A 16,381-nucleotide genomic window follows, 5' to 3' on the forward strand; every position below is an offset into this window, starting at 1 on the left:
ATGTACAGCCATTTTCAGATCACTCCAGAGATGTTCAATAGGATTTAGATGTGGGCTCTGGCTGGGCCACTCAAGGACATTTACCAAGTTTTTGTGAAGCCACTTCATTGATATTTTGGCAGGAAGATTGATATTCTGCTGGAAGATAAACTGTCACCCCAGTCTGAGGTCAAGAGCACTCTGAAGCAGGTTTTCATTCAGGATGTCTCTGTACATTGCTGCATTCATCTTTCCCCCTTTCCTGACTGCTGCCACCACCATGCTTCACTTTAGGGATGGTATTAGCTTGGTGATGAGCGGTGCCTGGTTTTCTCCTAACGTAACGCCTGGCATTCACTCCAAAAGAGTTCAATTTTAGTGTCATCAGACCAGAGAATTTAGTTTCTTATGGTCTGAGAGTCCTTCAGATACGTTTTGGCAATTTCCAGGCGGGGAGCGACCTCCGTCTGGCCACACAGGCCTGATTGGTGAATTGCTGCACAGATGGTTGTCCTTCTGTAAGGTTTTCTTCTCTCCACAGAAGAACGCAACCCTCTCAACACTGGGACCTTATATAGACAGGTGTATGCCTTTTCAAATCATGTCCAATCAACTGAATTTACCACAGGTGAACTCCAATTAAGCTGCTGAAACATCTCAAGAATAAGCAGTGGAAACAGAATGTACCTGAGCTCAACGTAGAGCTTCACGGCAAAGGCTGTGAATACTTCTGTACATGTGATTTTTCAGCTTTTTTAATAACATTTTTTTCACATTGTCATTATGGGGTATTGTGTGTACAATTTTGAGGAAATAAATAAGTTTAATCCATTTTGGAATAAGGCTGTAACATTAAAAAAATGTGGAAAAAGTGAAGCGCTATGAATACTTTCCAGATGCACTGTATTTCACAACATCAGTAGACAGTAGACATTTGTCACTGTTACAACTTCTCCAGTTTAAATTCCCTGAAATCAAAGAGGAAAGACAAATATCTTCATGACAGCAACATAACATAATATCCCTTTATCTTCTCTTATAACATCCATATCAAAAGTATATACAGAAGGGGGGCGGGGTGTAAGCAATCTTAACAATAAAAATAAATCTTAAAAATTCTACAGCAAAAAGACATTAGGTTGAATGGTAGTGATGGACTCAATACATTCAAACCAAAAATCAACAAATGTATCTTTTTGATTAGGCACACAGTATGTAATTTTCTCCATAATGAATATATTTTTCAATACATCAATCAAATCTTGCATTTGTGGTGGATTAGTTTCATACCAGCATCTAATAATGGCTTCTTTACTTAAAGCAGGAGAGTCATCCTTGCTTTAGGTAAAGAAGCCATTACTAGATGCTGGTATGAACCTAATACATATGTTTGTTTTTTCTTTCCAAGGAATCCATTGACAGCATATGCAAATAAAGTACCTCAAAACTAAAAAGATATTTTCTAAAATGCTATGTATCCCTTTTCAAAAACCTCTAATATTAGGACATCACCAAAATATATGAAAATTCCTCCACCAATTTGAGTTCCCATGAAATTACATTTTCTGTTTTCAAGTAAGACGTTGGGAGAAAAAATGAATATTTCTCTAGCAAAATTCTTTCCAATACTTTACTGTTTTTTTTGTTAAATAATTGTTGGTCAGATCTGAAAATGTAAATGTCTGCTAAGATAAGGATGCATTTTAAAATATCTTAATTGCCATTTATTGTCTTATAATGTTGACAATAAGTGATGGCAGGTTAAAAAGCATTTTTAATAGAAAAGTTGGGGGACTGCAGGATGCAAAAATGTAGTTTAATTTGTCTCTGTAAAGGTTATTTCTTTTTTGCACTCTCATTTGTCCACTTCTTAAGAATCAGTGGAATGACCTGCTGTCTCCAGTTGAACATGTCTAGACTTGACCCTGGCCTGCAGGGGTTTGCGGTTAGCTTGTGTGCTACACTTTCAGCGTGCTGCGTTTAGCCTTCTGACTTGAGAGCTGTTCCTGTTTTGTGTCCTTTGGCATCTTGCGCTGGAGCCAGAAACACTGACCCTGAAACACTGTGACCCTCTTATTTTTCCTGATGGAGTTTGTCCAACTACACACATTGCTGATGCCACACTGTCTAATGTAAGATTTGGCAGTGCCTTTGAATACAAGCCTCTCCAGTATGAAATTATCAAGATCAGTCATCTTTGAAATATGTGCATGACTAATTCTGAATGCTGTCACTGGCTACATTTTAACCGGTGGTGCTTATTTTGATGAGTATCTAGCAAAAGGCCTTTTCAAACTCCTTTTTTAATATAAGGAGGATCGCGATGCCGGCTCACCATCATGATGTCTGATGGACGATGGCATCGTCTATCGACCCAACCCCAATATATATATATATATATATATATATATATATATATATCACTTGTATAGGCTCCCCACATTCTAGTTCAGGAGCAAATCAGTGATTGATATAGACCAGGGGTATGTCCTACTGAGTTTAGCTCCAACTTGCTTGGACGCATCTGAGTTCAGTGATACGAAAATGTACGATTTAAAAAAAAAAGGCGTGGCACCCAACCCCAGCAAATCGTACTATATTGTACGAATTAGATAGTACAAATTGATATGAATTAGCCACTAAATCAAAAAGCTACGAATTGTCATGAGATTGTGTTGGTATATGTGTTTGATTAGGGTTGGAGCTAAACTCTCCAGGAGTTTGGACACCCCTGATATAGACTGATGATTCTCTGGGAGAGAACTGATGTGAATTTCTGCGAATTTTGTGTGACTCACTCAAACGTTTAGAAATGAAACTAAAGAGGGAGTAGTTTTTTTTAGTTTTATTGTTGATTCTTAACATTAAATTTGATTATAAGCTTGGCAAGCATTTTTGGGGAATTTGGTGTTTCCCCATTCAAACAATACCTGCGCATACTGCCCAAGAGGTGTTTCAAACATGGCCACCGAGCGTAATGACTTGCCTTAAAGGCACAAGTCTCTTTACTCATTCTGTCATATTTTCCAGTATTCACTTCACACTTACAACATAAGTGTTCATTTTGATTTGTTTCGGTGTGATTTTCCAATGTAAATACCTAAATGATTTTTTTATGTACACATGTTGTTTTGTTTCACAGTAATTTGAAGTGTATTTTGTATTACACTGTTTTCTATTCATCAAACCACAACAAATGGGGCATTTACAGAAGCATTAGCTTATTTAGCTCATTATAGATTGCCTTATAAATCTAAAATTTTGTTATTTTCTCAGAATTACTTTTGTCAGAATTGTGTTTTAAGATACTGCAGTTGTGGATTTGATGGTTAGAGAATCAAACTTGTAACCCAAATCATTTTTGACAAGCACTTTAAGTGTTATGTTGCATGTTGTGATTATTATTATTATTTTTTCTATGCAGAATCCTGTTTATTTGAGCTGGCCTGAGATACAGTAACATCTTTCAAGATGGTTAAAGAACTAAAATGCATTCTTTGTGAAACTGTCTACAGCTCCAAACAGGTAAACATACACATTGTCCCAGTCCTTCTTTGTAGAAATCTGTAATTTAGTTGCTCTTGTATTGTACAAACGTGTTTGACTTGTGTATATGCCATGTCCTATTTTTTTAGGAGATGGAAGAGCACATAAGAAGTATGTTGCACCACCGAGAGCTGGAGAATCTGAAAGGCCGGTAAGAGGAAATGGAAGACCAATGTTAAATCTGTGGATGGAAAACCTTAATATGGTTATTGGCACTATTGAAAAGCATGTGCTCTGTAAGGCACGTGTCTTCTTTAGTCAGTGGAGAGATAAGCCGAGGCAGCTGCCTTAACCCAGAAGTATATATAGGTACATTAGAAACAACTGTCAGGACCGACAAACGACAACTGCCTCATGTGACTATTATGTACATCTCTGGAATGTGAAAAGTGAGAATGACATTCTTAAATGAGGAGGGTACTGAAATCTGAAGTTAAAACACACAAACACCTACAGTACTTGTAGAAGTTTTCCATGTTTTAGATAATTGCACCCCATGATCTTTATAAAATCAATGTAACTTAGTATAGAGCAGGGGTTCACAAACTTGTTTCTAGAGGAACACTGTCTTGCACAGATTAGCTACAATTCTAATTAAACACTCTGATCAAGGCCTTTAAACTGAGTATAAATTACTTGACCTTTCTTCGTAGTTATTTAAAATGTATGTTCTTGTTTCTATTAGAAATATGGGTTGTATGAATTTAGATATATGTCATCCACCATGTTGTTGTTATCACATTACCTACCTGCGTTAGTTGCATCACATCACTTGAATGTAGTCTCAACCGTGACCTCACAGAATGGTAAAGTTTATGTTGTAGTTGGATTTCAGAATCTCAGCGGAAGTAGTAGGTCTTCTAGGAACTTCTTCTCTACAGTTTTTTTTTTGTTTGTATTTAGTTGACCCCCAGAATAAAAATCACCACCTATGTGGTTTTAAACTTTTGGGAGTTTCTTTCTTCTGTTGAACACAAAGGAAGACATTTTAAGGATGCTGGTTGCTTGCACTCATTTTCTTTCATAGTAAGCAAAAAAATTACTATAGAAGTCAATGGGTTCGAACTGCCACTGTTTTTAAAGATATCTTATTTTGTGTTCAACAGAAGAAAGAAATTTGAATAGGATTTGGACAAGGATGTATAAATTTTTTTGTGTGAACTTTTAAACCCTTTGAAAGTGTACAGTTTCAAATTTATCCCTTGATAAGTACATTGAATTTTAGATGTCAATGAGCCAGATTTGGCCCCACTGGTTTAGATTATTAATCGGAACAATCGGAGCTATTAACCAATAATTTACTTAAACAAATGGAAATTCCTTTTACAACATAGTGATAATTCTAATCATGATTACAATCACACACACAAACAAAAATATTTTGAAATGCTGAATGCTGACTGAAAAATGGCAAGCTGTCCTGACACCATTTTTTAGGGGATAGACCAACTGTCAACAGCAGGAATCTTATCAGCTCACGGGTTTGGCACTGAAGATGGCAGCTATATCAGAGGGGTTTTTAAGCTGGCAAATGTAAGCAGCTCATATTACAGCTTGCCCAAGAGTCCAGCCCCTGTTGCAGTCCTAAAGAGCAGAGGAAGGAGGAGACAGTTTGGAGGGTGTGATTTAATACACCAAAATCCAACAGCTCTGCCTAGCCACATCTCAGAGCACAGCGGACTCCATCATGACAGCGTGCTAAGGCTCAGCAGCTGCTGAGCGGGTGGTCACCCCTCTGAGCTCAATGTCTCCCACTGCCTTCTGTTCATGCCAGTTCCCCTTAAACCAGTTGTGAACCCCGTGAAGATAAACCACAAGATCAGGAAGATTGCATTGTTTTTTTTTCTGTTTCAGTAACTAGTTGGATTTTATTTTTATGTTTGCAAAGTCAGTTTGCCTCCTGATCTCTTAAAAGGAACCTAACTGATTAGACGACTGCTCCGAGAAGTAGCCATGCCTGAAGGAAGCATTGAGCAGCCTTTCTTCTCCTCTGTCCCCAGGGACTGTGGACACGAGTGCCGGGTCTGCGGCATAACAGAGGTGAGCCTGACCGACTATGCCAGTCACATCTCCAGCCCTTTACATAAACAGCGTGTTGACAATCAGAAGCGGCATCACTTAAACGAAGACCAAGATGAAGAGTACTTTGACAAAGACATTGTGAGGCTCATTGAAAATCGCAAAGAAATGATCAGGTGAGTTTTGCCTGCTATGTTTTAAAAAAAAAATCTAAATTGTAAGACGATGGTGTTTGAAGACTTGTCAGTTATCAGGTAGTTTTTAGGTGGTATGTTTTTTTATATTTTGTAATAGCATGTTTGTGTAAGTACAACAGCTCTATATTAAACTGTTCTGCAAACATTTCTGACACTGGAGTCTGGTGTCACTTGAGGCCTTAAACAGCCAAGACTGCAACACTTGCACTCTCACACTCTTGGATGCACTCCCCCTACCATACCCCTGCAGCTCAACCCTTAACAGCATGGGCTGTATGTCTTTAAATAGTTTGACCTCAACAACTATTTTTATGCACCATGCTGTAAAAGTAATAGATGGTGATTACTGACAGAAATCCTGACCAGATGCCCTGAGAGTCCAGAAATCATTTAATTTAGATCATGGTGAGAAGTTGTTTTCTTAATGTTGGCTTGATTCTTTTTTCATAAGGTAAAACTAAGCCTGTATGTTCCTCAATATTTCTGTGGTCAGCCTCAGCCACAAAACATCCTTGAAGATCTTAACAAAACAACTGTCATCAAATGCAAATTTTTATGATTACATGGAAATGAAGACAAGATCATTGAAAATCAAGACAAAACATGATTTAAATGAAAAAAGAAAGAGTTTCTAATTAATCTAATAATAAAGGTTTGATGAAATAACTTGTTTTAAGTAAAATTGCATTGATCTACCATCCTCATTGTGACAGTTTATAGCTGTTATATCATTCTGTCACCTTAATATATTGACCTCCCATCAGGAAAGAAGAGGCTGCTGCAAAGCAGGCTAAAGAAGAGCAAGACAATATAAGAAAGTGGCAGGAACTTCGGACAAGAAATATGACGTATCAGCCCTGTGGCACTTGGGATCGGCCATATTCTAACTTTCCACAGATGCCCAAAAGGGGTAGAGGCTCTGAATGGCAGAATTTAAGATTTTCATCCCCTGAACGCAACAAATGGTTTAACCCTAGCCGACAGGTTAGGTGTGCCACATGGCATGCTGAAGGACCACCTGACTTACAAAAGTGGGGGTCTTTTGGTCGTCAGGGAGGGAGCTTGCACAACCAAGGAAATGTCTGGGGTGGTAAGCAAGGCAGGTATGGAGTCTGCCCTCCACATCTAAGACAGCAGTTTCCCTGGAACAATAGTCGGTTTAATGTACCTTGGGGTCAATGCATACCATCACATAAGTTCTTTACATCGTCTACAAGAGAGCAACAGAGGACACCTAACAGATTTGAGAATCAGGTACAGGGTGAACAGAGCCTAGAAGAATCTGGTGATCATGATCCCAACAAAGGTAAGGGTCAGAAGTCAGAGAAGGCTTATCGTTGGGCACCATATCCATCAGCTAAATTTGGGGATCCCTCATGTCAGACTAACCCTCACCCAACATTAGAAAAGTCAGATGTAGAATCTCCTGAAAACTTAAATGCGCAAAGTTTTAACAAGGGCAGTCAGGGCATAGAGAGTAAATCCAAAGCAGATCAAAAACGCTGGCATCATAAAACCACTTTCTGTGAAGAGAGTAATTCCATGGAGCAGAAGATTTCCTCTAAGAATAGTAGTAGTTGTAGCAAGGACAGTTTTTCCTCAACCTCCACCACTAGAAGAACAGAGATGCCCACCAAGCTTCCTGAAAATTGTTCAAAGAGGACCCTCAAAAAAGCAGGAAGTCAAGATTCTGTCAGCTCAAAAAGTTCTAAGCATTCACATTCAAGCTCAGAAATCCCACAACATGGCTCGTCCAGTGCACAGCAAGACAGTCTGCTTTCGGAGATGCTGAGAAAAGCCAAGGAGACTTTGCTTGATAGAAATACCTCCATTGACACATCTGGCCCAAACAGCTACCTCCTAGGATCAAATAATATGCCAGTAGAAAGTTTAGAATCAAACAAGAATCAAGCATTACTTGAAAGTAAGATGAAACTGCAAAAGAACAGGGGACAAGAAACACATGGTTTTGACAGGCGTGTCAGCATTGACCGAGAGCAATTAACCAGTACTGAAACTATAATACAGATCAGCAATGTGCGCAGTGAATGTGGGCCATTCCTGCAGTCCTTGCAAGTTAGTACCTCTACTATAGACCACGAAGATGAGGAGGACAGTGGTGAAATGGAGGAAAATCCTCATGTACCAGTACAAGATCAAGTTATGGAAACACTGGATGAAGGTTTGTGCTTAGTTGATGAGGGGTCCCACAGCAATCCATCCCAACAAACAACAAGTGACTCTGTGCCCTCCTTAAGTAAACTTGCCTTGCCTGCATGTCTCCAGAGGGATCTGAACCGTCATATGGGTACCAAAGTCAAAGCAGCATCTCATGAACCCAACTTAAATAATGCCAGACGTATTAGGAATGTGAGTGACATGCGAAAGAATGAAGCTGAGAAGGACTCTGGACTTAAACCCACCTTGCGTCAACTCATCAGCTCCTCTGGCTCCAGGCGGAATGTTAACTGGGACCAGGTGTACCAGGAAGTAAACCGGAAGAAGCAAGGCAAGGGCCTACCAAGGTACTACATTAAAATGTCATTTTTTTGCTGTTAATCAAAAAAATCACGAAATGTTTCAAGTCTGAAATACAGTTAACATTTTATTTATCTATTTCTTTTTACCCTAACTCTGTATTTGTCATGGATAATTTTAGATTTGGTATAGAAATGGTGCCCTGTGAACCTGAGGGTCTCAACCAGATGGATGAAGATGATGTGCCTCTATCTGAGGGCTTTCATTGGGACTCTCTGTTTGACTCCAGTCAAGTGCATACCCGCAAGCGTAGCTTGTCTGAAAGTAATGTGGTTAAGGATAGCCCTGCTGGCTCCAGCTCCGTCGTCAATGCTGTAGTCCCACTGCGAGACTCTTCTGCTTTTGGCTCCTTACACCCAGCAAAAAGAGAAGATTTGCAGGAGTCCACAGGTCATCTGGAGTTTCAGAGTTCAAAAGGGCATGCCAAGGGTGTTGAGGATGTTGAAATAGATGTTGACTGTGCATCAGAGACTGAACTAATTGATACGCAAGGAACTGGGAAGAAACGCAGAGCTCATGGGGTAAGCATCATACTTTCCATTGTGGATTATACTTTGCATATATTGAACGCAATAGCTTTGACTCTAAAAATTTTGATGTCTTGCTACATAGTTGTGCCTAACTGGGTCTTTTGCGTAGGATGTTGTATCTCCAGAGATTCCTAATGAAGATCGGAAAAACAAGAGGCGAAAAATTAAGGCTAAGAAAGGTAGAGGAAACAAGTTAATGCTATTATGTAAACAAAACTGCTATTTCCTTTTTGGGGGGTATTTTAATGTTGGTATGTATTGTGGTTTGCAGAGCGTTGTCAAGTGGATCAGTTGTTAGCTGTATCTCTCCGTGAGGAGGAGCTGAACAACTCTCTTCAGGCAGTAGATAATAGTCTCATTCAGGCACGTGCTGCCTTGCAAGCTGCCTACTTGGAAGTACAACGTCTGCTTATGGTAAAACAACAGGTAAGACTAAACAATGTCAAATGTATTCAGTTTTTTCGAACTCTGGCAGGGCTGTAATGTGTATATATATATATATATTTTTTTTTTACAGGTAACCGCTGAGATGAACTCTTTGAGAACTGAGCGCATTGAAATTCTTCAAGGAATGCAAGGTACACTAGCAAAAAGCAATAATCTTGTAATTATATATAATAACATACTTTTCATGGAGTTCATGCTATAAAATTGACCTGTAAATATGGTTGACTGGCAATTTACAGTATGGATCATATTTAAATGCATGTGGACACAAACTGTACTCTCTGTACTCTTCGGTACCCTCTTTCAGGTGAATTTGAGCCAAAAGAAAGACACAGGAGCAGTGAGGAGAGCTTGAACACTTCATCAACCCAAGTTTCTCAGATCACTGCCAACCCTGTTCATCCATCCTCAGATCCCCATTCAACAACCTCAACCTCCTCCCAGCCTGTTACCATTAAAAAGGAGCCTGTTTCTCCATGTAAGCCCATTTCTGAGCATAACATTGTCAACAGCCCCAACCCAGGGGCTCAAAGTACCACATCTGTCCAAATGGCGTTTGCAGCTTGTCAAACAGGTAAGTTCCAATCACAGAATGGCAGTTTTAAAAGTAGTAATTGCTAACAGCAATGAATAAAAGACAGTTTATTCTTTATTTAAAATAGAAACTACCGTCAGGAACAACAGTAGGATGGACTCTTCACAAGATGCTACAAGCTTAACTTTCGAGACCACTACATTAGATCACAGATTACAGCCATCGCCCGTCATAGAAGTTTGTCAAAGCTCTCAAGATGGGTTAGCCAACCCTTCTTCCCCACTCATGTCTGCATCCCTCTCTCCCAAGCCACTGTCTCCCTCAAACCTCTCTGAAAGTAATCCAGTTAAGCGAGTTCGAAAGTTGAAAAAGAGAAAGTGCCTTAAGAAAGCCAAGGGAAATGAGCAGCCTGAAATGAGTGAATCTGAGCTTGATATAGCGCAGCCTGCTCTTCGACCAACCCGCAAGTGCCGATCTCATCAGCGATCCAATGACCTCTTTACCTCTCCCTCAACACCAGAGAAGAAAGATAAGATTGAGGAGATGGTGGTGACTGAAGCTTCGAAGCCACAACCAAAGGGATTAAAGCTCGCCAAATCACCGTTGAATGAAGCCAGTTCTGATTCATCGGATCTGGAGATTGTGGAGCTTCCTCCACCTGTGCCCACTGATTTTGTCAATTTAGATTCCTCAGACCCAGATGAGATGCCTGAAAAGGCAGCCAAGGAGTTGACCAAGGAGCCAGCTACTATGCACACAATAGAAGACCAAGCGATAACAGATCTACAAAATCTTGCCTGTAATGAGGTCACTTCCACTAGTGAAATTGGCACTAGCAGTATAGTCAAGGCTATTGAAAGGTAAGTTTGATGCACTATTTGGACTGATTTCTTAATACATTAGAGCAAGGGTGTCCAATACTACTACTGAAAGACCACTTTCTTCAGTTGAACTCCTACCAACCACTAAGCCATGGAGGTTTCTAGGTCCAGTCCCAAATGTCACCCCAAGTCTGTCTTCCTTTGAAACCATGCTTTTGAAACAGCTTTGATTGTTGGGAAGAAGTCTCCTGTGGGTACTGTAGAATTGTGCAACAAGTGTGTAGGGTACATAAAGACACAAAGGGGCCACTTGCAAAATTAAAATGATGAGTGGGACACCCTATTGTAATTACCGTAATGGACCCCTGGAAGGAGCTATCGGGCATTTGGGTTGGATTTATTTATTTTGTATTGTGCGATCAAAATTCTCTTACATGAGTGAGTGTGTCTCCTCTCTATTGTTAATCCAGTTGTACTCATGACAAGAACTGCTTGGTAGTTCGGTTATTTATTTAATTAATTTGGCAAACGTTAAAGGACACCGGAACATGACGTTACTCAGCGTTTACAGTGAAAAAAAAACGATGAAACATCACTATTCAGTTTACTAACACCACTGACATTGTTCACTTCACTATTATGTGCCAAGCAAAAATGACTCAGAGCCCAGTTACCTCTTTCGTCTTGTTTCTGGCTGACTTTCAGATCGCTTTGCGTCTGTCTCCTGATCCATTTACGCAGTTTCATCTTCTCTTTATCAGGCTCATAATCAGATTTAACGTACTTAAATTTAAAATATATAAATGCTTGACTGCCTCTGGCATTTTGAAAACACGGTTATTATTTATGTAGGCCATTATGCCATTATTTATTTTCGCTGCTCCTGCGCACGAAACAACAATCACCAACCAATGAAAGTGATTGTCAATGTAAGAAAGCACACACACACACTCAACACAGCTTTGCTGCTTGCAGTTTTTCACTCGGACATTCTCTCTCTCTCTGTCACACGCACACACACACAAACATGCAGGTATTCAACACTCACCAGTTAATGCCGAATCAATTAAAATAAATACCAGAACGCAAAGCATGAATATCTGACATTTCCCAGAACAAGATCAGCTCAAAAGGACCACCGCCAACAGTTCATTTGCGTAGGTTACTTAACACACAGGACTTATTCGCCATCTGTGAAAGGTTTCCTTTGCCTCGCGATCTCCAATGAGGCAAGCACAAGCAGAACTTGCAGCATTCAAACTCCAAGATGACCCTGTCCAAACTCCCGTCCTGCCCCTGCTGTTTTTGTCCGGTTTGCACTTTATGCTAGAGCTCACATGCCTTCTTTCGGCTTTCGCTCGGCTGGTACTTTGCCGCAAAAGCTGCATGGTGGGTTTCAAAATGTCTCCTAACATTTAATTTTTTTACAAGAGGAAATGTGTTTTCTTCAAATCAGACAGAGCAGAGCAACAGAGCAAAAGAGCTAATGTTTCTGCCCACTCATTTTGAAACTTACGATGTTCCTCATGATTATTTTCTTTTTGCCATTATCACCACTCATGTTTGAATTTACGTGCGTGTGGTTTCTATAGAAACGTAAGTTTATTCACAGCGGCGCTCACACTTATTGTTTGAAACATTGAGTTTTTATTCTTTTTTTCTACAAAAAATTACAGTAACGAGGGAACTGTAATTGTATTTTCAATTGGAAACTGATTTCTAGTTATCTGACGGTTATCTTTTTTTTTTTTACTGAAAAATATTATTTAAGGGAGACAGCAGGAGAGCCACGTATTTTGGTCAAAGAGCCACTTGTGGCTCGCGAGCCATATGTTCCCGACCACTCGTATACAACATTAGTGAATAAGTGCATAGTGTGTTAGTGTGCCATTTGGGACACAACTTAAATCTTTGGACACCACTAGAAATGGCTGCTCCCTTATATTGTGCACTATTTAGGGGTGTAGGTGCAGGTTTGAACTCTCCTGCTCGACAGGATACCCTTGGATACCCTTGTTTTGAAGTAATACTTGGAAATCAGATTATCCAAGCTGAGATTCTTATAGTTGCTTCAGGTTTACAGTGAATGATAAATGTATTGGTATTGTATAATGTTTACTTATGATAATAAGGTAAATAATAGTATTTAATACTGTATCCTAGTTCCTTGTGTTCTTCGATCAGTCGATTACTTACAGATATTCTGGTTTGGTGTCTGCATGACCTCCTTGCACTTTGATTCTATCCACTGCTATTGAAGATTTGTAGATTAATCTATTGAAATGTTGCTTTTATTTATTTTTGCAGTGAAATAAAATCATCCTCAGTGATGTTGGAGTCCAAGGTACCCTCAGGTATGTGGTATGCTGTTGGATGGAAAAGAGTTCCTAGAACTATAGGCAGAAAAACCCATACTATTCCAACTTTGGAAAGATTTTAGTTGTAGGAATACCATATCTGGGAACAAAATTAGCTCCAATTTTAGTACTTCAGTGTCTAGCCTATCACAATAAAAACTACACTGACATAAGTGTACATACCATACGAAAAACTGGCATAGACAAAAAGCTAACATGTTCCTTTAATTAACTACCTGTTACGAAAGCACCTTTATATGGATGCTAAAGCAAGTGGATCATTAATACTATTTATCTCAGCTAAATTCATCTTCTCTTAAATATACAATGTGTGTTGCATGCAATTCACTATATATATTTTTTTATCTTGTTGTAGCAGTCATTACATTAAATCTGTCTCGTTCCTTGCTCGCAGTGCGGTCATAGCAGAATGACCAAATTAGAATACTCACACGATCTGCATACAAAAATAGTTCAAGTCCCCAAATTACTTTTTAAGGCAAGGTATTCTTAGTGCCGCTTAGTTTTATACTTAACCTGTGCCTGTGAGATTGACTGCTGGGTTAACAGCCCTGAGAATTGTGCCAGCGTCTGTACAGAGTCTCAATCGCCAGGGCTGGTTTCTCCATGATTACACTTTCACAAACGTGTATAAAGTGAAGTATACTTTCGACTAAAATACTAATTTTGAAGCCACATTCACTATTTAAAGTCAGTGAGTTGTTTTAATCGAACTAAATTTTACCCAAAGCTTTAAATTGTGTTCTGTTAGCTACATAGTTATATAACAGCTGGTATATTTCTCTAGACAAACATGTCTTTGGTAGTGTTAATATTTCACTAAATAACTGATATCTTTGTGCGTGTGTGTGTTTCGTCAGATATATCAGATCCCGGGGAGGAGGAGCTTCCAACAGAAGGAGACTTTGAAGGCCATCAAGAGGCTGTGAATGGAATGCATATTCATAATGGACTGCTGTATACTTGCTCAGGGGACCGCACTATACGCGCTTTCAGCCTGATAGTAAGAGCATCATACATGTTGTTGTACTTTTGTCCAATGAGGGTGTTAAAGTTGTAGAAATTGTCTGAAAGTTGTAGTTCAAGGAGATCATGAACTTCCTTTTTTATTTATTTTGTTATGTTCTAAGAGTTCCAGTTATGGTAGTAACAAAAAAAAAATCATTATTGTCGTGTGAAGTGAAGAGGGGGTGGTTTTGGTGATTTAGGTGGTTTAGGCATGACCCTAATAGTAACTCTGGGGGCCCCAAAATCCAAAATGGCATGGGCCCTTAGAATCATCCTAACACCCCCCCTGCGGGTGCCTGAAATTGAAACTTTCTGTAAACTCCGGCCAGGATAAAGATTTTACAAAATGCGGGTACAGTGTGGTACAGCGTAGATACTACAACTGGAGTTTTTGCCTCATGATGTCAGCCTGCATGCTGTTTTCTCCTTTCTGATTGGCTAACGCAACTGGGTTCACACCAATTCTGCATGTTCGAAACAAACACATCACATATTCTGCATTGTTCGCACCATGAAACAGTAATCCACCTCAGTTCTCACATTTGCATTGATTTGTATGAAAATTACTTGCGAAAATACTTAATTCTCTTTGGTATCAGCCGTGCATGAAAGTGTCCTTATTGCCCCGTGTTGGTTTGGCGTGCCCTTAACATGCATCACAGTGCGTTTTGGCGTTTTCATAGGAATCGAGTTGACATGGTCTTAAAAGCAATAGGCTATTTTCTGTCCGGTTTTGACCACCCTCATTGGAATACATCCAACAATAGATGTGTTGGATTGTTGACTCAGAAGTAAACACCCACTGGTATTATTGGCTGACAGTTTTGAATATATCGAAAGGACAGCTCAGATGTAAACTTTTTTATATATGTTTGATTTGTGCTGGGATTTAGGTAAAAAACACAGGTACTTAATACATATTAAGGCCCAATCCCAGTTCTAATTTTGTACCCCTACCCCATCTCAATCCCCTTAGAAATTGGACAGCACTTAAACACCTGGACACGTCATCATATGTCATCGTGATCTCTTTCTTCACATGAAATCAGACAATCGCGACTGCTGTAGTTATTCCAGTTGTATTTTTTTGGTATTTATCTTCAGGAAATCACTGAAGGCATATATCATGTTATCATAATGATCTAATGTGGCAATAAGATCGTAACTGTACTGTGCATTTACACAGTGGCCATATTCATCAATAAAAACACACCAAAAACAACATTAACATTATAGCAGACGCTGTAAAAGCTTATTCCCAGCCACTAGACATTTCTGAGTATTCCAGTGTCAAGTGACAGAATGTTGTGGGAGTACTGTACAGGAGTTATTATTAGGGATTACGGATAGCCAAATTTAGCAGTTTTTATTTCAGCACTTTTTTTAAAGCATGACGGTAAAACACGAACGCGGTTGTGAATGTATTAAAACATGTGCTTGTTTGTTGTAAAAATAATGACAAAAAATACTAATTTGTGCATCTCTTTACTTCCGGGTGCAGCCATGCTGCTGTTGTCGATGGTGTATTCTGGGAAAAAAATTTTACCCCTTGGTTTTGAGTGTGGTCCTGAAAATTTTTTGTTAGCCCTTAGCCCTACGCCTTCAAGCTAAAGAGAATTGGAACACCCCTACCCCTTTCCGTGAATGCCAAAACAAGGGGTAGGGGTAAAGGGTAGAATTGGGATTGGGCCTAAATGATTTGTATTAACAAAATTAACATAAATAGAGATGTTGGACAACATGTTGGATCCAATATCATTGGCACAAACATTATCTTTTAGTTTCAATCTTTCTAAAAATCCAGCTATATAAGCCGGAGTAATAAGAAGGTGTAGAGTTTTAAAACTACAGGATGTTTTGTAGTCCCGTGACCCCAGGATGTAGTCGAAAGACACTATATGTAAGGTCCAGCCAGTTAGTCCAATGACGGTGTCTACTGGTGGATAAAGGTTCACTGCATGTTCAGCCTTTCCAGTGTGCAATGTTGATTTACTTTAAACTTAACTCATATCTGACTCCAATTTTAGTATGAGGTGGTTTAGAATATTAATATATTTATCCTCGTTTTTATCTGACTCCATTTATAAAACATTGATAAGATTATTTTGTTTCTTTTAATATGGCTTTAGATTATGATTGAATATTCTCTTGGATTTGTTATTGTATGTTGTTCTCTTTCGTTCGGATTCCTATAACATCCTGAGTCTTGTACCGGCCGAGTATACAATCTCTTAAACACAAGCATGTCAGTCTTGGTCATTAAACAGGCGATTAACCACTATTATAAAAAGGCAGAACTCTACTTACTCAGTTTAGAATATTTGTTGTGTGGTCCCCATAGATCTGCTATCTACTAAATCAAAGCAAAACTATTTCATCATAT

At 39.2% G+C, this 16,381-nt stretch overlaps 1 protein-coding gene across 1 annotated transcript in view; it reads left to right on the forward strand.

Moving 5' to 3' along the window:
* znf106a (zinc finger protein 106a) overlaps window positions 1-16,381 on the forward strand; it is a 34,814-nt gene that overhangs the window by 4,572 nt on the left and 13,861 nt on the right. Inside the window, exons 2-13 of the mRNA XM_056476570.1 lie at window positions 3,404-3,504; window positions 3,615-3,676; window positions 5,526-5,720; window positions 6,506-8,266; window positions 8,401-8,800; window positions 8,919-8,988; window positions 9,081-9,235; window positions 9,327-9,387; window positions 9,564-9,830; window positions 9,919-10,651; window positions 12,920-12,966; window positions 13,851-13,993. Of these exons, the coding sequence (XP_056332545.1) occupies window positions 3,451-3,504; window positions 3,615-3,676; window positions 5,526-5,720; window positions 6,506-8,266; window positions 8,401-8,800; window positions 8,919-8,988; window positions 9,081-9,235; window positions 9,327-9,387; window positions 9,564-9,830; window positions 9,919-10,651; window positions 12,920-12,966; window positions 13,851-13,993 (3,948 nt within the window). The 5' untranslated portion in view covers window positions 3,404-3,450. The remainder of the gene's footprint in view (window positions 1-3,403; window positions 3,505-3,614; window positions 3,677-5,525; window positions 5,721-6,505; window positions 8,267-8,400; window positions 8,801-8,918; window positions 8,989-9,080; window positions 9,236-9,326; window positions 9,388-9,563; window positions 9,831-9,918; window positions 10,652-12,919; window positions 12,967-13,850; window positions 13,994-16,381) is intronic.

This window comes from Danio aesculapii, chromosome 17, assembly GCF_903798145.1.
Source record: "Danio aesculapii chromosome 17, fDanAes4.1, whole genome shotgun sequence".
NCBI lineage: Eukaryota > Metazoa > Chordata > Actinopteri > Cypriniformes > Danionidae > Danio > Danio aesculapii.